The 20,371-nt window shown below is 56.9% G+C and overlaps 1 protein-coding gene across 1 annotated transcript; it reads left to right on the top strand.

Annotated features, from left to right (window-relative positions):
- Positions 1-860: 860 nt before the first annotated feature.
- On the top strand, positions 861-20,336 carry LOC103582563 (myc box-dependent-interacting protein 1-like; the record flags this gene model as incomplete). Its single annotated transcript, XM_008564117.1, has 10 exons — positions 861-941; positions 7,152-7,206; positions 7,329-7,423; positions 7,931-8,026; positions 9,617-9,724; positions 10,362-10,454; positions 14,403-14,488; positions 14,651-14,726; positions 16,159-16,241; positions 20,075-20,336. Coding segments are annotated over 10 exons (1,035 nt in total), but the record flags the coding sequence as incomplete, so codon positions are not given.
- Positions 20,337-20,371: the final 35 nt, after the last annotated feature.

The following is a 20,371-nucleotide window of genomic DNA, read 5'->3' as shown; positions in this document are numbered from 1 at the left end:
TGTGTGTGTGTGTGAGTGAGTGTGAGTGCCAAGGGGCAGGCCCAGCATTGCCTATTGGGCTGTGGAGGGAGGGAGGGAGCAGGGTGGCTGGGGCAGATCACATTTAAAAATACAATCAGATTGGGAGCTGAATCTTTGACCCCTGGCCTGACCTCGGCCACCCCTCACTGCCCTCCTTGTCCTGGGATGGTTACCTGCCAGCTCAGGGCCTGCTCTGCCCCTCCCTGTGGTATTCATGGGCCTTAGGCCCAGGAAATGGAATCGTGGGGAAGTGGGGACAGCCCCTGCTGGCCCCCTCCTGCTCAGCTCCCTTTTCAGCCATCAGGGTGGGGGTTGAGCACCCTGAGGCGCAGTGTGAGATCAGCAAGGAGGAGGGTCCGATCCCTCATGCTGTCTTCGAAGCCTCCCTCCTCCTGGTTCCGGTCACTACAGCAAGCCTGTCCTGAGCTCCCACTAGCTGGCCCCCTCCTGCTCAGCTCCCTTTTCAGCCATCAGGGTGGGGGTTGAGCACCCTGAGGTGCAGTGTGAGATCAGCAAGGAGGAGGGTCCGATCCCTCATGCTGTCTTCGAAGCCTCCCTCCTCTTGGTTCCGGTCACTACAGCAAGCCTGTCCTGAGCTCCCACTCGTGGCTGATGGTTGAGCCCTGGATAGAGGGTGGGGAGCCCTCCAGACCCGATGGACCCAGTCCTGTCTTGGGGAACACAGCAGCCGGGAGACCTGACAGTCCCGGCACCCTAGGCTGGGTGACATTTGCTACGGGCCTCCCCGATCCTGGTCTGTGGTATTGGTGACTGAGCACTCTTGGTTTGGCCACTCTTTCTCAAGGTAACACTTTCCCCTTCTCTTTCTGCCTCTGCAGGTCCTCCAGAAGCTGGGGAAGGCGGATGAGACAAAGGATGAGCAGTTTGAACAGTGTGTCCAGAATTTCAACAAGCAGCTGGTGAGTGTGGGTGGCCGTTGGCCTTTGGGAGCTTGTGAAAATGGAATAGTGACTGCCAGGTGGAAGATGGCAGGAGCTGAATTTGTGGCATAGGAGAGCTCGGGGGATGGGGATCAGTGTTGGCAAGGTCACAGAAGACTTCTTGGAGGAGGGAGCACTGGCAAGCCATGAACTCTGGAAAGAGGTTGGGGTATACTTTAGGTTCTTGGTAAGACATAGAAAGGGTGGTGAGGGAAGGGGGAGGGTTGGCAGGTGATAGATTGTGGCCAGACTCTGGAAAACCTTGCACGTCAAGGCAGGTGGGAGCTATAGAAGCTTCTTGACGGGAGAGTGGCATCTGCAGGGTTTAGTGTGGGGGCAGAGCAGGCTGAATTTGATTTGGGCATCTGCTGAGCATGAACTGTTCCTGGCTGTGTGGCAGATTCCAGGCCAGGCTGTTTGTAGATGGCTTGTGGATGCCTCCCGACAACCTTGGAAGGAGGCCCGTACGATCGTTCCCCTTCTGTAGATGAAACTGTTGAGGCCCAGAGAAGTTGAGTTATTTGCCCAAGGCCATCCAGCTTTGGAAGTGGATTCAGGTCCGTACTTGTCTAGTTCCAAAACCTGGAAGAGACTTCCACGGCATCCTTACCAAGGCCCATTATAGGCCAGGGGCCAGTGACAGAAGGGGCTTAATCACGTTGGCAGCCTACAGGCTGGGAAAGTGGGGCAGCCACTTAAGACTTCCTGACCGAAGAGCTCTGCGTATCCTGTCTGGGCTGGCCCTGAAACTTTCCCCCAGAGATCTGCTAAGTTCAGAATAAGCCATTTTTGTGGCAGCATCTGAGGCGACCCTGGCAATTCCCCCTCCCTGGGGAGGGGGAAGGTAGCAGGAAGGGATGGAAAACTGGGCCATAGCTCTATAGTTTCTGCAGGCCAGTGAGTGACAGATGGGTATGGAGGCCAGAAGAGGCTACAAGGAAAGGGACCAGTGAGGCATGGGGAGTGAGGTCAGGGTCAAAGCTCTGCTGGGAAATAGGCAGGGTGGGCCTAGGCGGGGGGCACCAGGTCTCTCTGTAATCCTTGTCTATGTCTGAGGCCTTGGAAAGCACTGAAAATTCCCACTAAAGCCTCTACAGCTGGAGCGGAACCCAGGGGAAGGGGCCTTCTTTGGAGAACCCACTGGTCAGGGATGGGGGCAGCTAGGAGGGCTGGGGAGCAGCTGGAATAGGGCCAGGGAACATTCTGGGATAGGGTAGGAGCATTCTGGGTGAGGGTTGGAAGTATTGTGGGAGAGGACCAGAGAGCGTTCTGAGTTAGGCTGGGAGCATTCTGGGTAAGGGTTGGGAGCATTCTGGGATAGGGTAGGAGCATTCTGGGAGAGAGGGCCAGGGTGCATGCTGGGAGAGGGCCAGGGAGTGGCCGGGAGAGGCTCCAGCACTGCGTCCACCCTGGCCTGCCAGAGGGGCTCAGCCTGAGAGGCTCCCCAGGGCAGATATGGGGGCCACCGTGGCTGCCTGTCCCCCAGACCAATAATGGGAGATGTTTCAAGGCCCAGTTAGGCCCAATAAGAGGGATGTCTATTGCCTCTGTGGCCCTGGGCAAACCCTTGCCCTTTGAGCCTCAGTTTCCTCACCTGCAAAATACAGGCTTGAACAAGAATCCTGAAGTCTTAGCTTCTGATTCTGTTTCCTGGAAGTCCTGGGAACTGTCCCCTACTCAGCTGGCTTCCTCTGGTCTGGGCTGCTCTGAAGGCCTTTTAGGGAATTGCTGTTACTTGTGTACTTACTGTGGTCCAGATACTGCTATGCGTTTTTACAGACATATCCTTGCAGTCCTTGGAATGGGTGCTGATATTCTCTTCATTATGCAGATGAGACACTTGAGGCTCAGAGAGGTTAAGGAACTCCTCCAAGGCCACACAGCTGGTATAGGGGCTTGGAGATTTACATCCAGGCCCTGGAGCCTTTAACTCACTCTCAGTTCCTTCTGGAGCTGACCCCCCATCTTGAGGGCAGCTGGCTGGGCTGGGGAGAAATGTCATGGCAGCTCCTGAGCTGCAGTCCTGGGGTGGAGTTGGTGGGGTCTCCCCAGAGCAGGCCGGGCTGTTTGGTGGAGGGTGAGGAAGCACAGGTCTGGGAGCTGAGGTTCTCTGTGGCCTGGCCCCAGAGCTGAAACCACAGCATTACTCTCCCCATACATCCCTGAGTCACCCGTTCTGGGTCCCTGGCTCTGGGCAAGGAACCACTCACCGATCCTTGGGCAGAGGGGCTGGGCAGAAAGGCCAGGGCTAAAGATAGCCTATGCTGGTGGCTGCCAGGTGGCTGCCTGGCTGCAGGCACGGAGTGGTCACCTGACCTGGGGCTTTGACTTCCTTCAGCTTTGGTGGGGGTGGCTAGCTCTTTAGGGGCTAGGGGTGGTAGTAGGGAGGGTGGTTTTGAGGTCTCCTTCAAGGCTAGGGGTAGCTCTCCCTCAGGGGTTAAGGCAGCCTGGCAGCTCTGGGTTGGACTGGTGTGTGGGGATGCCTGGGGCATGGGGGTGGCTGCTGGGATTGGGAAGGAAGGGTGTGAGGTCACTATTCTTGAGGAAGTGAATTCAGGGAGCTGTAGTAGACTTGGCCTCAGACAAGCTGTGGGGCTTGAGAGACCCTGGGAAAGGCGAGATGGAGAGTGAGCATGGGAAGCCTGGAGGCTATGCTTCCTCCTGCATCTTTACCTGTGAATCCCAAGCATAGTGGGCCCAGCACTAGGCAGAGCAAGGATGACCCTTTAGTCTTCAAGGAAGCGAATTTCCCACCCCTTCCTAGGGGGTTGGGCCATAGGAGAGAGTATAGGTCACCCTGCTGTCACCTCTCACAACAATCCAGGTGCACAGCCCCTCTTAGGCCCACTTGGTGCTGGTCACAGGTAACACCCCTGCCTTCTGCCCCGAAGCAGACAGACCCCGGAGGGCCCACTTGGCCCCTGCCCCCAGAGAACTGCAAACCCAACTCATGCCCCCTTAGAGGCCATTCTGGGTCCTCCCAACTTCTCCAAGCTCTTCCTCCTAGTGGCACCTATAGTTTGCAGGACCCTGGAACTCAACATTGCTGTTTGTCTGTGTCTCACTGAGGTGGGGCATGTCTGATTCCATCTTGTCCTTAGGGCCTGTTCAGGGCTCTGCTCAAAGTGGGCATCCCTGGTTATTGAGTGAAGATTGATTCTCTGGTCCTGATTGCCTAGGGGCAAGAGTCAGAGCTGGAGCTAGAAGGGGGTTTATTCAGGAAATGACATCTCTGTTTCCTAGACCCACTGGGAAGATGGGGGCTTGGGTCTTTGGGCTACTGGTGGGGACTGATATTGAGAGAGGGACAGTGGGGGTGTGGGGATGCTGGCTGAGCCTAGGCCCTCACTGACTCCTGAGTCCTAGACCTGGGAGCAGGCTGAGGTGGACAGTGGCTGCAAAATCTTATCCTCCCCGCAGCTGGGCTCCACAAGGAGTGTGATTAGAACCTCAGGAACCTCCAGAGAATTGTTTCTCAGATGCCGCATTTAGGGGGCTGAGAGAGCCAGTTTGGAAGTGAACACACATTGCTCTGTGCTGGCCCGCCTGGGTGCTGCCCCCTGCAGAAGCCCCAGGTTGGGGAGGGCTGTGTCTGTCCTGGGGATCGGCTGGGAAGTGTGGCTCAGGGACCCAGCTGCAGTGAGCACAGGGGAGGCAGAGCGCAGGCAGCCCCTTGCACATCTGTGCACCATGTGCCTGCTCACAGCCCAGCGTTGTTTGGGAAGCATAAGGGGTCCTGGTACTGCCTGAAGCCTGGGTGAGTGCAGCAGCCCCAGGGGGCCCCCTGGCTCGGGTGCAGTGGAGAGGCAGGTGCTGGGGGATGGTGGGGAGAGGATGAGAGGTTCGGCTGGGATGGTGGAGGTGTGGCAGGGAGAGAAGCTGGGTCTGGAAGATTCTGTGACATCAGATGATACAGTAGCATCACCTCATGAACACACTTTCATCCTCACCTCAACCAACAAAGCATTCACTTGTTAAGATTAGATGGAATTCCAGAGGCCTGAATGCTTGGGCACTGGCCTTTTGCTTCTTCATTTAATCTTTAACCAGTGAGCCTCGAACTTTGATGTTCATAAGAATCACGTTATATACTCTATGGGGGACTGAAGGAATTTTAGAAAAGGTTTTTTATTTTTCTCTCTTCTGCCCTTCTTTATTTTTACTGTACAGCACCTTATGTGCTGCTCTGAAGCTCTCCCCGCAGCTGACTCTACTGTAACGTGGAAGCATTCATCATAATACATAGGCAAATGCCTGCTTTCCTGGGGGGCCACATGTTACCAGGTGTGCCCAAGCCTTGGAGGGTCTACCTGGCTCTCTCAGTCTCTGTGTGATTCTGGGCAATTTGTCAGCCCCCTCCGCTTCCTCCCCCACCAGGTGGGGACAGTGGCATTGAGAAGATGGTGCCTGGAAGGTGACGGCCCCAGTGGGCAGCTGGTGCATGGAGCTCTGTGGACCCCAGAGGAGGAGGAACAGGCCCCAGCTGAGGAGGGAGGGCCTGTTTGAGGGGACAGGAGAGGTTTGAGGGTGATGGGGGGTAAGCCTGTGAAGGTGGCTTTGTCCCAGTGGCCCTTGTCTGGAGATTGACCTGCGTAAGTGGAGACCACTTTCTGGCTCCTGCGGAAGCTCAAGGCTGGCCAGGCTGGGGCTCTGCAGGGGTGTTGGATCTCCTGGGACCAAGGCCAGCTGCTGGCTCCACATCTCCCTACCCTTTCCCCCCAGAGCCAGGGGATCGAGAGCAAGATTGTCTCTGAGGCATGAGGCTTGGGCTGGCGGCAGGCAGGGGTGGTCAGGAGGGTGTGCCTTCTCCCATGCAGGTCAGCCTCAGCCACTGCTGCTCTCCTGATGTCCCTCCAGTTCCCTCTCTGCCTCACATCCCTGTCCTCAGCATGAAGCCCATCCCCTGAGGCTGACCTTTAAGTTTCAAGGGCCCAGCCTGGCTCACTTGAGCCATTCCCTGCACACCTGTGGTGTGCCTGGCAGGGATCATTCACCCCAGTTGACAGACGAGGAGACTGTGGTTCAGAGAGGCTCACTTACTTGCTAGTAAGAGACTGAGCTAGGTTTGCATGGCCCCAAAGCATGTGTGTGCTTACCCCTCTTCTCACGCAGCTTCTGGAAATTTTGGCATCTCATGGCTGGTGGTCCCAGACCCCACTGCTGGCCTCGTCGACAGATCCTCGTTCACCAATCCTCCTTGCACCGGGAGCCCAGCTTTCCTGGCTCCTTCTGGCCCTCTGTGGGGGATTTGAGGCCTGGCCCACGGCTCCCCACTCTCTGCTTGTCCTGCTGTCTCAGGGAGATTCACCACCTGCCCATTCCCCCTCTTCAGCCTTTTCTTCATATGTCCTATATCCGCCCTCTCTGCTGGGCCAGTTTCCTCAGAGTCCTGGGCATGATCCCCACACTTTTGCACCCCTGCTAATGCCATTCCCTTCTGGAGGTCTCCTCTCCCTGGCGGTCAATCCTCCATCCACCAGAACCTTCTGTTCCTGTAAAGGCTCACACTGGGCTCTTCTTACCTGGTACAGTGCGGTGGGAGCCCTCTGCTCGTGGACACCCGCTGAGCTTGTGGACCGAGGTGCCTGGTCCCCACACCTGCCTGGCCTGTGCTTCTGTGTTCATTGGTCACTTGTCCGTGATTGTCTGAGGGCAGGTCTGTATGTCCCAGTCTCGCTGTACATGTGTGCTATGCCGTGTGTGTGTCATTCAGCCACCGAGGTGCCTGGTCCCCACACCTGCCTGGCCTGTGCTTCTGTGTTCATTGGTCACTTGTCTGTGATTGTCTGAGGGCAGGTCTGTATGTCCCAGTCTCGCTGTACATGTGTGCTATGCCGTGTGTGTGTCATTCAGCCGTACCCTCAACGTGTCATCCAGGGCAGAGGGGTCCCTGTCTTCCTGCCTTCCTTACAGGGCTGTGAATGGTGCCCAAGGAACATGGGGCAAATGTCCCTGTGGGTACAGGGCTTCTGAGGCAGGGACAGTATCAGCAATGCAGTGCTGCTCGGTGTGAATTTGTGGCCAGAGATGCCATGGCTGCCGTCCTCTGACGTGTGCTCAGTGCTGGGCCTTTTGGCAGGACTGCTAACTGGTGGCTGCTGTTTGTCCCTGCAGGAGTGGCAGGAAGGAGAGGGTCAGGGACAGGGTGTGCCCTGGGCCCTGATCTGGTCCTCCTCTTTCTCTTTGCAGACCGAGGGCACCCGACTGCAGAAGGATCTCCGGACCTACCTGACCTCAGTCAAAGGTAAGGAGCAGGCAGGGCAGACATGGCCTGTGTGGAGGTGGTGGGTACAGAGCTGGAAGGGAGGTGGCAGGGCCACCAGGGCTGTCAGTGGGAGGCCCACACACCTCCTCTCTGCCCCCCAGCCATGCACGAAGCCTCCAAGAAGCTGAACGAGTGTCTGCAGGAGGTATATGAGCCTGACTGGCCCGGCAGGGATGAGGCAAACAAGATTGCAGAGGTGAGCATGAGGCAGATGGCCTGGTCCTTCCCAGAGAGTCCTTCTGGCCTCAGCTCCTGTCCTACCCTGCCTCGCCCTCTGGGACAAGCCCTCTGGTTCTCAGCACTCACATACTGTGTGCCCTTGGGCAAGTCACCTTCCTTCTCTGAGGGTCTTTCTTCTCCCAACACGCCCTCACACTCACTCATTATTGTGGATTGGCCATCCTCGTGTGTGTGTGTGTGTGTGTGTGTGTGTGTGTGTTATGGCTCATGACTCACAGGGTCTCCCTTACCTGCCCACTAGTCCTGAGCATGTCTACTCCTCACAGTCACCCTGGGAGAGGCTTTAGGGCAGGAGTTGTTGCCCTCATTTTACAGATTGGGAAACTGAGGCTCTGAGAAGCCACCAAGCTTCATGGAGTTATGGGGCTGGGGCTGACCCGCAGGTCCCTGGGAGGTGAGAATTGGGGACTGGGTGTGGCCCAGTGCCCCTGGTGGCACACTCTTGAGCTCTTGCCTGTTTCAGAACAATGACCTGCTATGGATGGATTTCCACCAGAAGCTGGTGGACCAGGCGCTGCTGACCATGGACACGTACCTGGGCCAGTTCCCTGACATCAAGGTGAGGGCTTCTTGGCTGGTCTTCTCTGCTCTGGCCTGGTAGCCTGTAGGGGGAAGCTGGAGAGAACGGTGCGACACAGGCTGGCTCAGGAGCAGAGGGGACTGCCTTGGAGGCAGGCAGCTGCTAGCCTGGCATTTCATCTCTCTGGGGCTGCTCCCTCTGCAGCCAGTCCACCGGCTCTCTGACAGCCCAGACCTGGGCCTTCTTGCGCCTTTGTGTCTTAGGGCTATGGGAGAAAACCCCATGCTGTGTGTTTGTGTGTGCGTGTGTGTGTATATGCTGTGTATGCTTGGAAGGGTGTGTGTGTAGATGTGCCTGTCACCCCTGTTATCTGAGTCTGTAAGTCTGGGTGTATTTGTATGATTGTTTATGTTTGTAAAGCTGGCTACCTCTGCCGGGCCTGGGTATGTGTCAGGAATTGTTGATGTGCCCAGGTTTCCACCAAGGCTGATAGGCCCCTGGGTGCAGCATCCATACAAACACAGGTGTCCAGAACCCAGGAGAGTGACCGTCCTATTGGACCTGACCACCCAGGTGAGGGGTGTCATGCTCATGCTGGCCCCATGGGCCACCCAGTGCAAATGCCTCAGGCTCCCTGACGCTGAAGGTGGTGACTCTGGAGAGGAGAAACCGGGGCCCAGGGGGCCTTTTCGATGAGTTCAGGGCCAGGCCAAAGAAGAGGGCTAGCCGACACAGTACCGCTGGCAGGTACTGACAGATTGGTTCATGTTGCAAGAAAATGGTTTGACAAGAGGGCACAGGCTGCCTGGAAGGCGCTGGCAGGTACTGACAGATTGGTTCATGTTGCAAGAAAATGGTTTGACAAGAGGGCACAGACTGCCTGGAAGACTGACCACAGACTGACTGGTGAGCTCCTTGCCTCCAAAAGGGTGTGGGCAAAAAGGACTCCAGCATGCGGTCAAAAAACAAAATTACAACAAATTCAGTTGAAGATCTCAATTGGCTTTATTGTGATTCTAGAATCGGGCAACACATTACTCCATAAAACAGAATAAGTGTTCCAGTGAGCCAAGCAGAGGAGGTTGGTTTTATACATAGAAAAATGCTAAAGAAAGCAGAAACAACAAAAAGTAGATTGGTCATTTCAAAGTTACTTTCCTTGTAAGGTGGGGACAGGAAGACAGAACAATGGAAAAATAACATCAGGTTACTTCACACTCTCTCTTTTGTGCAAGGATTGAAGCAGAGGGAACTTCATTATCATGCCTACTGAAGATTTAAACTGGCCTGTTGCAGGGGCTGAGGGGTGGCAGGGGATTGGCTGTTATCTTTCTCCTGATTTCTCAGAAGGTCAGACCACAGTCTAAGTGACATGGAACTTAGCAGGGGTGACTCCATTTTGAGTTTTAGTCTGGTCTTTTGAGACCTAGTACAGGAACTTAGTCCAAAACAATGCCCTTCCTATGATATTTATTTAACAATGCCTTGGACGGACCTGCTGAGGCGGGGTCCGCCGCCCGGCCCTCCCGGTTATCCAGGCCCCCACGCTCACCGGGGCCCCTCCTGGACCTGCCTCTAGCGTAGGCGCCAGGCACTGGTCAGCCCCCTTCTCCTCTGTCTGTCTCCCAGTCCCGCATCGCCAAGCGGGGGCGGAAGCTGGTGGACTACGACAGTGCCCGGCACCATTACGAGTCCCTTCAAACTGCCAAAAAGAAGGATGAAGCCAAAATTGCCAAGGTAAGGGCTGGACGGTGAGGCCAGGGGAGGCTGTGGGGAGCCAGGGAGAAGAGCATGGTGTCCAAGCCCCCGGGGAGGAGCAGAGGAGGGGGATGCTGCTGGGCCCAGAGCCGTGAGTGACAGGCCCTGTGGGTGCCTGGGTGGGGGCTCCCTTCCAGCCCATCCTTGTCCATCTTTGCTCTTCGGCCCCTCCACCCTCCCGAGGCCACTTTCCAGAATAAGAATAGGCCTGGCTTGGGTTTCACTGGAATGGTGCCGCTTTGCCTGGTGTGCTCCAGTGGAATTCTGTCACGGGATCGGATGTGACCCTGTCTTGGCTGGAACAAGCTGGTGGGCGTAGGGCTGGACCCTCTCCCCACCCAGGGGCAGGACCCTGCTTGCTGAGCCCCTCTGCCCCGCTAACGACTCTCATTTTGCCTTTGCAGTTGAAGTTCACCCCCTTCCCATGCCCGCCTTGGGCTTCCCTTAATTCTCAGCCACAGGGCCTTTCCCTGCCTCTGGAGGGGTGGCTGGCTTGTCTGTCACTGCATTTGGGGCGAGTGGATTTGGTGTTTAATATCTGTGTCTCTGTTTCTCTCTCCCTACCTCCCTCCCACCTCTCTACTCTCCTTTGCCTTGACCTCCCTCCCCGCCCCAGCCTGTCTCGCTGCTTGAGAAAGCCGCTCCCCAGTGGTGCCAAGGCAAACTGCAGGCTCATCTCGTAGCTCAAACTAACCTGCTCCGAAATCAGGTGACACTGGCTTCTAACCTTGCACGTGCTGGCGCCTTCCGGTCTGTCGTCCTGTCCTCTCTCTGGGCGCCTGTCTGCCCAGCTGCCCTGCACTGCCCTCGGCCGGGGAGGGCTCAGCCTCTTTCTGGGGATGGGAGGCAGGGCTGGCATTGGAGCTGCAGCCGGGCAGAGGGTTTTCAAATGCCTCTGCTGGGAGAGCTCCTGTTTCAGAGCAGACATGAGGCCAAATCTCTGAGACAGATAGAGGCTGAGGGGCTCCTGTTGACCTGGGCTGTGGGCCCAGGTTTGTCCATTTGGTGTCTGGAACTGTGATTGTTCAAGACTCCTCTGAAAGCCTAGTGCCAGGAGCCCAGGACTGCCTTTGAGCCATTTGTCCTTGTGAAGGTTCCTGTGGAGAGGGAGGGGAGAGCATTAGGGCTCCTGTCATGGCTTGTCTTGTCCTTCAAGCCTCATGAGAAGGAAGGTTATCCTGAATTTACTGAGGAGAGAAACCTGCCCAGAGAGGCTTAATATCCTGCCCAGAGTCCCAGAGCAATCAGTAGCAGACTTAGGACTTACTTCTCAAGCCCTGGGGTCATTATCCTGGCTTCCCGGTCTGGGGGCTCCGTGTGGGTGGTCCCTGCCAGTGCTGGCCTGGGTCCCGTGAGCTCCTGCAGTGACTCTGGAAGAGACACCAGGAGGGGCTCTCCAGTCTGGTTAGGATCTTGGGACCTGAAGGGAGAAACTTGGGTCCCGGGGGGTTGGCTCTTTGCAGGTTTCATGGAGGACAAATGCTCAGCACCACCAAGGTCCGGGGGGTCTTCCTGGAGGAGGCTCTTTGTACAAAACTCCTGGACCATCCCACCACGCTTCTTAGCCCCCTGCCCTTGGAATGGGCCACAGTGTGGCCAGGGACCACTGGAGGCGGTGTCCTGTGAGTGGTGGACAGCACGTTTTTCTCTCCAGTGAAGCCAAGGCACATTTCAGCTCAGCGTAGATGCAGCCTGGACAAGACTCACCCCTTCACAGTCCTGGGGGTGGGAGCGGGGGCAGGTGACAGAAGGCTGACCCAGGAGGTTGGGTTTCTCTCTGGGCAACTGCCCCATTTTTTCTAGGCTGTCTCCTGATTTCATCATCTTTAGCCCGCACGCATTGAGTGCCTATGATGTGGAGAGCTCTGGGCTTACCAGGCTCGATGCCCAATTTCTTCCCTGACCTGCTGCCTGATTTCTTTTAGGCAAAGGCTATGGGCTGACTTTGGAGGCACTGAGTGTTGACAGCCTCATCCTGAGGTCGGGGTGACCCTGGCTCTCCAGGGGCTGGGGGAGATGGATAGGGGGTCTTCGACAGAATGGGGTCTTCATGTGTCTCGGTAGGTAGAGAAGCAAGGGGCTGGAGTGGACATGTCCTGCCTGTCAAGTTCAGGACTTGGGCCTGGAGGGGGAAGGGGGCTGCTGACCCAGAGCCAAGGTTTCTGCTTAATTTTTCCTGAAACAAGTAAAACATTTTTGTTGGGTAGGGGGAGCCCCTCGGAGGCTGTGGTTCCTGGGCTGAGGCCTGCCTGCTGCTTTTGGGCTCCTGCAATTGGCGTGGTTGGAAATCCTTCTGGGAGGGCTCCCACCCCAACCCTGGGGGAGCAGCAGGAGAGGCTAAGGCCCGCGAACACGTCTTCAGATGCTGGACTGCAGATGTTTTGCCTTTTGGCCAAATTGACTTTCACATTTGGATTCCATTTTTGTCTGAGCATATCTTCCTCCTCCCCACCCTGCCTCATGCCTGGCTGGAAGCTGGAGAGCTTTTGGCCATGGCTGTGAGCTGGGCACTTGGGGCTGGGGTTGCCCTGTTGGTGAACTTGACTTTGGGGAGACAGTACATCCTCTTGAGGCTGTGCTCAAGGGAGCCGGCCAGTTCCACGTGTCCCCTGAGCCAGTCCTGGGTTGCTCTCCACACTTGCCATAGCCTCCTGAAACCTGCCTGCAGGACCCTGGGCTGATTCTGGACCTCTCTCCCTGTCTGTCAGCACATAGCAGAGCCACTGGGGCTGCAAAGTCTCCCCCACAATGGACAGCTGTCCCCCCCACTCTGCCCCAAGTGCTTCTGAAAGAGCCAGAATATGAAGAATGTAATCCAGAGGGAATAAAAGACATAGGCCCTGACTTCCAGGAACTCTAAAGTGGAACTGCCCCATTCTTTGCAACGTTGCTGGGCTGTGGGCAGGGCCCTGTGCTGAGATGTGCTCCATAGACACTTTGCTGTGCTGTTGCCACCGCCGTCCTCACAATTGCTCTTCTGGGGAGTTAGGACCAGTGTGGGGAGTGACAGCTGCATCCTCACAGAGAGGTGGTCTCAGCTGGGTCCCAGGGAGTGTCTGTGCTCCATAGACACTTTGCTGTGCTGTTGCCACCGCCGTCCTCACAATTGCTCTTCTGGGAAGTTAGGACCAGTGTGGGGAGTGACAGCTGCATCCTCACAGAGAGGTGGTCTCAGCTGGGTCCCAGGGAGTGTCGGGCTTGAGGCAGACACTTGGTAGGTGAGGTTGGGAGGTGTGGGTCACTCATTTTGTGGGTGGCACAAACCATCCCCTGCCAGGTGCTGGGGTGCCCAGAGGAGTGAGGTAGGGATGGCCTGGCTATGGCCTGGAGATAGGCAGGGACAATATCCTCAACCTGGTCCTGGAGTGGGGTACCCAGGGCCCGCAGATCTTATCCATTCCAAGAGAGGCATACATGTTTAGATCAACAAGCCTTCCTTCCCTGCCTTCCTTCTTTCCTTTTTTATTAGATTTTAAAAAGTCAGACAAGGAGCCTGGAGGTAATTGTAGTCCAAGCCATGGTGGTTCTCCTCCAGCTCCACCCCCAAGTAACACTGAGGGCCCCACAGGGGGCACACTTGGGATAGGGGGCAACTTGGGCTGGTCCTGGTATGTGGAGGTGGATGGGACAGCTGGCTGAGCTGGGGGAAATAGAGTGCTTTGTGACAAAGTGGCGTTCCAGCCAGCTGGCTGCCCCAGCCTCAGCCCCAGCCTGAGAACGTGAGGTTGCTGGTGCGAAGTTTTCCCCTGGGTGGGGCCGCCACGTTCCTGGGCTATGACTCAGACTCTGGATCCTAGTCACCCCCCTGAGTCACTCTCCTCAGCACTGCTCTCCACAAGTGAGCTAGCAGAGACCCTTCCTTGCCCTGGCTAGGCCAGGGGTCTGTGACTCACTCCCTGCCCCCCCATATCACTCTCTGACTATGTGATGGGGCCGTAACACCACTGCCTGGTGGATGTGAGCATCCTGGAAGGCCTGGGCCTGCCCTGGGGAGGGCGGGAGCATGGGGGGAGTGGGCACAACCGCTTGCCCAGCAGCCCAGCTCCCTTCTCCCCTGGCCCTGCCCTCTCCGCCATCACCTCCTGCCATTCCTAGAGGTGCCCGAGTTGCTGCCTCTGGCCTCTATCTGGTGGAGACAGGTCACAGAAGGGCTTGGTGGAAAAGACGGTCCCAGAGAGGTGAAAGATGGTGGCTGAGGCTGGGCAGGAGCTGGCCCTAGGACAGGGGGAGGAGCCCGTAGAGGGGACCACAAGAGCAGCAGCCCAGAGAGCTGGAAGTGGGAAGGGTCCCCTCTTGGCTGGGGCTGGGGTCAGCTCTCCAGGCCCCTTGTCTTGCATCTTCTTGTTGTGCCCTACTCAGCACTCACCTTTCTCCCAGCCCACCTGGCCAGGTAGGGCAGTTCTCCCTTTGCAATGGCTGCTCTGCCCTCCCCTTCCTAGAGTGGCACCACTGGCTTGGTGCAGAGTCCCCAAGGGGCTGCAGTGGGAGGTCACTGGGATGGGTGTCTACACCCAGTTCAGCCTCTGGCTCAGAGCCTGGGTCCCAGTGCCTTGGGCAGGAGGCGGGGGGCAGGCTTAAGGGGTGGGCCTGGCCTGGCCTGGCCTGGGCTGGCTGAGACAAGGCCCAGCAGAGGGGAATGACCCGTCCTGTCCCCCAGGCCGAGGAGGAGCTCGTCAAAGCCCAGAAGGTGTTTGAGGAGATGAATGTGGATCTTCAGGAGGAGCTGCCATCCCTGTGGAATAGGTGAGGGCCAGAATGTGCCCCATGTGCCTGCCCAGAGCGCCCGGCCTGCTTGTCTGTCTGTGGTGCCCGTGCCCTCTCAGGGCTGTGTCTCTGATGAGGGTGTACGTGGTCACAGGTGAGTTGCCTGCTCACCTCACCCTCTTCCTTCCCTCCCTCCTGCAGCCGTGTAGGTTTCTATGTCAACACGTTTCAGAGCATTGCAGGCCTGGAGGAAAACTTCCACAAGGAGATGAGTAAGGTAGGCCCTGGTGAGCCTCTGGGCCATGTTCCACCCTGACAAAGGGTCAGAGTTGGAGGCTGGAAGGGCCGGCCTGAACTTCCCCTTCCTTGCTGGGGTTCGGCACACACTGGTGACCACGGTGCCCTGGAGAGGAGCTGACTGGTGCCTGCTTCTGAGGAGCCCCCTCCACAGGGTGCCTAGGCACAGTGGGAGCTGCTGGGGGCTCTGGGGAGCCTGTGAGTGGGTCTCTGGGCCCAGCACTGGCCCCTCTCCACTCCCAGTCCTGTTTTCCCTACCTGGACAGATGGACTGGGGTATGCAGACCAGCTCCTCTCAAGCTGTAAATGTGCTCTCAGGCAACCTTGGCCCAAGGAGCTCAGCATTAGAAAATGGTGGTGGTTTCCCAGTTTGAAGGAAAATAATAAAGAAATGATTAGAATGTTCTCAGTTTTTGACTTTTCTCCCATATTTCTTAAGACATTGAAGCAGGCTGGCTTTATCTGTCAGAATCTGGTGTATGCAGGGGTCTAATGAGCTTGAAGTTCTCTGTTGTGTTATTTTCATTTAAACTTAACTGGAAGTTAAACTGCAAAGCTGTTTAACTTTGAATTCTGAGAAACCCAGTTTTGGAAACTCTCCCAACTGCTGTTGGAGAAACACAGTGTTGGCAGCTCCCCACTCCGTGCGGTGGGTGGGTCTCACTTTGTCTCTTGGGCCCGGAGGAATGAAGTGATGATGGTAGATTCAGGCCCAGGGTTGGAGGAGGAAAATCCAGCTTGGGGCCTCTCCTGACTTGCAATTCTGCGTATGGTTTCCTGCCTTTTACACCTTTCTTTCCTTCCTACTTTTCTTCCTTCCCTTTGAAGATGTGAGATAACTTATGAAAATTAAAAAATATATATAGAGAGAGGTGTTTCAGGAAAGGAAACCTTTATGTAAAGTTAGTTCATGGAAATATATGTTACAAAACACAGCTAGTTATAAATGGGAGGAAAATTTGGCTCCGAGCTTCCTAGTAGCCAAAGCAAAGAGGGAAATATTCTCAGTAATGAGAATCACCATGTGCTTTTGGTGAAATCTCTGGCGGTTGAAGTGTGGTCTGAAAGAATCTTGGCAGAATGACCTTAATCAGGATCAACAGTATGCAAAAATAATTTTTAAGAAGAAAGTGTGTAAACACAGTACAAACTCTATGTGGTATTTTAGGATATCCCTACAAGTAGTAAGAAGAGAAAAAGATGGTCCCCAGAAATGATAACTATTAGTAATGCAGCCCACTTCCCCCGTTTTCTTTCTCCCTTGGTTTTTTGGGGTCTGGTGTGCTGGTTCCCAGCTCTCACTGATGGGGAAAGAAGAGCTTGTTAACTGCTGGGGGCAGGGGCTGTTTTGGGGAAGGTGTGGCTGTGTGGTGGCCCTGGAGGCCCCCACCTCCTTGCTGTCCTTTCTGCAGCTCAACCAGAACCTCAATGATGTGCTGGTCAGCCTGGAGAAGCAGCATGGGAGCAACACCTTCACGGTCAAGGCCCAGCCCAGGTGTGTGAGTGGCCCCGGGGCTGTGGGTGTGTGCGGTGGGCTGGGCGGGGCCTAGCTCAGGCTGAGGTAGTGCACGCTGGGGGGAGGCGCCTTCCTGTGACCCCATCAGTGCCCTTTTTGGTGCCCCATGAGTTTGGCCCTGGGGGTCTGGGGACCTTCCTGGCTCAGCCAGCGTGTGCTCAGAGAAGCAGGTGAGGGCAGGTCACTGTCCTTGGACACCCCTGCTCCTCCAGTTGTGTCCCATGGAGGAAGGAGCCCCCCTCCCCCCCCTGAGCCTGGGCCTCACCCTCTCATTTGTGGAGCAGGAGCATCTGGTCTCAGCTTGGGAAGGCGGGGGCGGGCAGGGGGGGAACTGAATGGTTCCCGGGTGTGCAGGATTTGGAGGGCGAGCCGAACTCTTCAAAGCAAAGAGGTAGAGCTGCCTTTCCTTTTCCTGCTCCTGGGAAGACCCAAGCCCCTGCATGGTGGCATTCTGCACACTTGCAAAGCCGTCTTGGTTCCTGTCTTCCGCCCTGACCCCTCAGGGAGGCCCCAGCTGTGTTTCCTGAGGGAAATCACAAGGGAGGAGGGGAAATGCTTTGCTCCTCTCTCTGGCTGTGGGTCAGGGAGAACAACAGCCAGTCGGGGATTCCACTTCCTGCTGGCTGTGTGTGCGCGCACACGTGTGTCACAAGAAATGCTTTGCTCCTCTCTCTGGCTGTGGGTCAGGGAGAACAACAGCCAGTCGGGGATTCCTCTTCCTGCTGGCTGTGTGTGCGCGCACACGTGTGTCACAACAGAGCCCAGAGAGCACCGATGAGCCTCGCTTCCCTCATTTGTAGAAATTGTCTCTGCTTCTTGGGTTGGCTGGGTGTTGCCTAGGACTAGGAAGGTATTCACTGGATATTATACCCTCTTCCTACCCTGAAAATAAAATGTGTGTGACTGAGGTGCCCTGAGGCTAGGGTGGGGTAGTGGGGAAGGCACAGGTGGGAGCGTCCAGGTTGGGAGGGGAGGGAGGTGGGCCACGCGCGGCTGTCCTGGGCAGCGCAGGCAGCCGCCCTTGGGAAAGGGATCCTAGGGGAGAGGGAGGAAAGTGGAGGCTTGTGAGCCTTCTTTTCACTGGCATGGCCTGTTGTGTGGCCTGTCCTCTCTGAGTGGCCTCCTCTCCCTCCCGGGGCCCCACACTAGCACTGGACCCACCTGGATCTGTGGGCTGGGACCACAGGCATGACAGATCTCCCTGTTCCGAGTCTCCTGCATCTCGTCAGGCCCTGTCAGCACCATTGGCAGCTGGCAGCGTGCTGAAGCCAGCCAGGGCACCGCGAACTAGACAGCGGGGGCCCAAGGGCAGGCCCAGGTCATCTTCATGGCCTCTGGGCGATGAGGGGAGGCTTTTGCCCTTTTGCCCTCCTCTGAGCAGAGAGGTTGTCAGAGAGGGAAGGGGATGGGCCAGCCCTGCATCTGGGTATTTCCCCAAAATGAAGGCCTCCACGTCCCGTCCATCCCCGCAGAAAGAAAACTAAACTGTTCTCCCGGCTGCGCAGAAAGAAGAACAGGTACCGGCAGTATGTGCTGCGTTGTGGGGCCTCAGAGGCCAGCTCCCTGGCCAGTGGCCCTATGCATGTGCCTTGCACCCTGCTCCAAGGGTGCCACTAACCTGTAACCTGCCCCCGTGTGCAGTGTGCCGCAGGGCTGCCGGCCTGGCTGGGCTGGGCTGTGTCTGCGTGTCGGTGGGAAGAGCAAGGAGGAGGGAGGCTCAGCTCAGCACGTTCCTCTGCACCATCTCATGTCCAGCCCTGGTGGCGGCCCGGGCCACCAGTGCACTTGTGGGTGGAGAAGGTAGCCAGGGAGGAGGCCTTGGGGAGGGTTCGGGGGAGGGGACACTGCAGCATGTTTCTTTTTGTTTTGTTAATTGCGTGTGTATACTATATATCTACATTCTGTAAGGAGGCTAAAATGTAAAACACAAATTCAAAAACAGTGAGAAGGTGCCAGCAATGTCTCACACTGTCCCATCATCAGCCCCCACCCACCCAGGGGACTCGGTCGCTAGTTTCTGGTGTGTCCGTCTAGAGCTGAGCTGTCCAGCACAGTAGCCAGTCACCTCATTTGGCCATTGAGCACTTGAAATGTGGCCAGTGTAACTGAGGAGCTGAGCTTTTAATTTTCATTAAATTAAATTTTAATTAATTGTAAATTTAAGTTTAAATAGCCACTGGGGCTAGTGGCTCCTGTGTTGGACGGGGCTGTTCTGGAGCTTCTTCATGCCAGCACAGACATGGAACTGTATTCTCTGCCCCCTTCCCACCCACATGCCTGTCATGCACACCACCTGCCCCCTGTGTTTGGGCAGTGGACGCTGGCTTGGGGACGTGGCCCTCTCCGTCCCCAGCTACTGCTCCTCTGCCATGAAGACATCACTCTTTAGTCACCCAGGCCTGCCCTGGGCCTCTGGGATTTTGGATGTTTCACCAGGGTTTGTGGACGGGGGGGGCACACAGGGCTGGCAGGACTGTGGGCGGATGTTTGAGGCGAGTGAAGACGTGGTGTAATGGGGGCTGTGGTCAGCGTCTGCGAGTGGGTGGAGACAGGCGGGGGTGCAGGCTGGGGAGGGGGCCCACCCTGAGCAGAGGGGCTGCTGTGTGATTTGTGGGCGAGACTCACTTGGCCTCTAGGATGCCTGGCTTTCTTGTGCCGTCAGCATAGGCTGGGTCTGAGCCTGACGGAGCCTGTGGGGTGGCCTCCAGCAGCGGGTGGTTCCCATGTCCCTGCTTGAGCCCTTGGGGACCACAGTCCTCCAGCCCAGAGTCCTGTATTGTGCTGTCACTGTCTCCTAGGCAGGCCTACGAACTCGTGCAGGCAGGTGCCCAGGCCCCTTCATTCCCACTTGTTCTCACACACGTGCACACAATTTTACATGTGGACCCACAAGTGACCCCTCCCTGCTTGGCCCTCCTCTGTATGCACATGTACACACAATTTCACACGTGGTTCCACAGGACTGCACATGTGTACGTGTGCACACAACTTCACACGTGGATCCGCGACAACGGGGGCGTCCACACCCTGCACTCCAGCTCCTCCACACTTCCTCCTCCCCTCTCCCGCGCTGTGGCCTCCCTGCATCCGGCTCCCTTTCTTGTCTTGCCCCCACAGTGACAGCGCCCCTGCAGTCAGGAACAAGAGCCCTTCGCCTCCACCAGATGGCTCCCCTGCCACCACCCCTGAGATCAGAGTCAACCACGAGCCCGAGCTGGCCAGCGGGGCCACAGCCGGGGCCACCATCCCCAAGTCCCCGTCTCAGGTAGGCATGATGCGTCAGTGGCCTGTTCCTCCTGTCCTTCCTCTTCCTCCTGCTTTGCCATCATCCCCCTCCCTCCCAGTCATCTATTCATAGGCTGGGTCTGAGCCTGACGGAGCCTGTGGGGTGGCCTCCAGCAGCGGGTGGTTCCCACGGCTCTGCTTGAGCCCTTGGGGACCACAGTCCTCCAGCCCAGAGTCCTGTATTGTGCTGTCACTCTCTCCTAGGCAGGCCTACGAACTCGTGCAGGCAGGTGCCCAGGCCCCTTCATTCCCACTTTTTCTCACACACGTGCACACAATTTTACATGTGGACCCACAAGTGACCCCTCCCTGCTTGGCCCTCCTCTGTCTGTATGCACATGTACACACAATTTCACACGTGGTTCCACAGGACTGCACATGTGTACGTGTGCACACAACTTCACACGTGGATCCGCGACCATGGGGGCGTCCACACCCTGCACTCCAGCTCCTCCACACTTCCTCCTCCCCTCTCCCGCGCTGTGGCCTCCCTGCATCCGGCTCCCTTTCTTGTCTTGCCCCCACAGTGACAGCGCCCCTGCAGTCGGGAACAAGAGCCCTTCGCCTCCACCAGATGGCTCCCCTGCCACCACCCCTGAGATCAGAGTCAACCACGAGCCCGAGCCGGCCAGCGGGGCCACAGCCGGGGCCACCATCCCCAAGTCCCCGTCTCAGGTAGGCATGATGCGTCAGTGGCCTGTTCCTCCCATCCTTCCTCTTCCTCCTGCTTTGCCATCATCCCCCTCCCTCCCAGTCATCTATCCCCTTCCTGGGCCTAGGCCTGAGCAGGTTTGGAGCCAGAGGCTTTGTCCAGCTTGCTCAGT

The sequence above is a fragment of the Galeopterus variegatus genome, unplaced genomic scaffold (genome assembly GCF_000696425.1).
Source record: "Galeopterus variegatus unplaced genomic scaffold, G_variegatus-3.0.2 Scaffold16780, whole genome shotgun sequence".
In the NCBI taxonomy this organism is placed as follows: domain Eukaryota; kingdom Metazoa; phylum Chordata; class Mammalia; order Dermoptera; family Cynocephalidae; genus Galeopterus; species Galeopterus variegatus.
The sequence above is the reverse complement of the archived record's forward strand: the minus strand, read 5'-3'. Positions and strand labels throughout refer to the sequence as shown.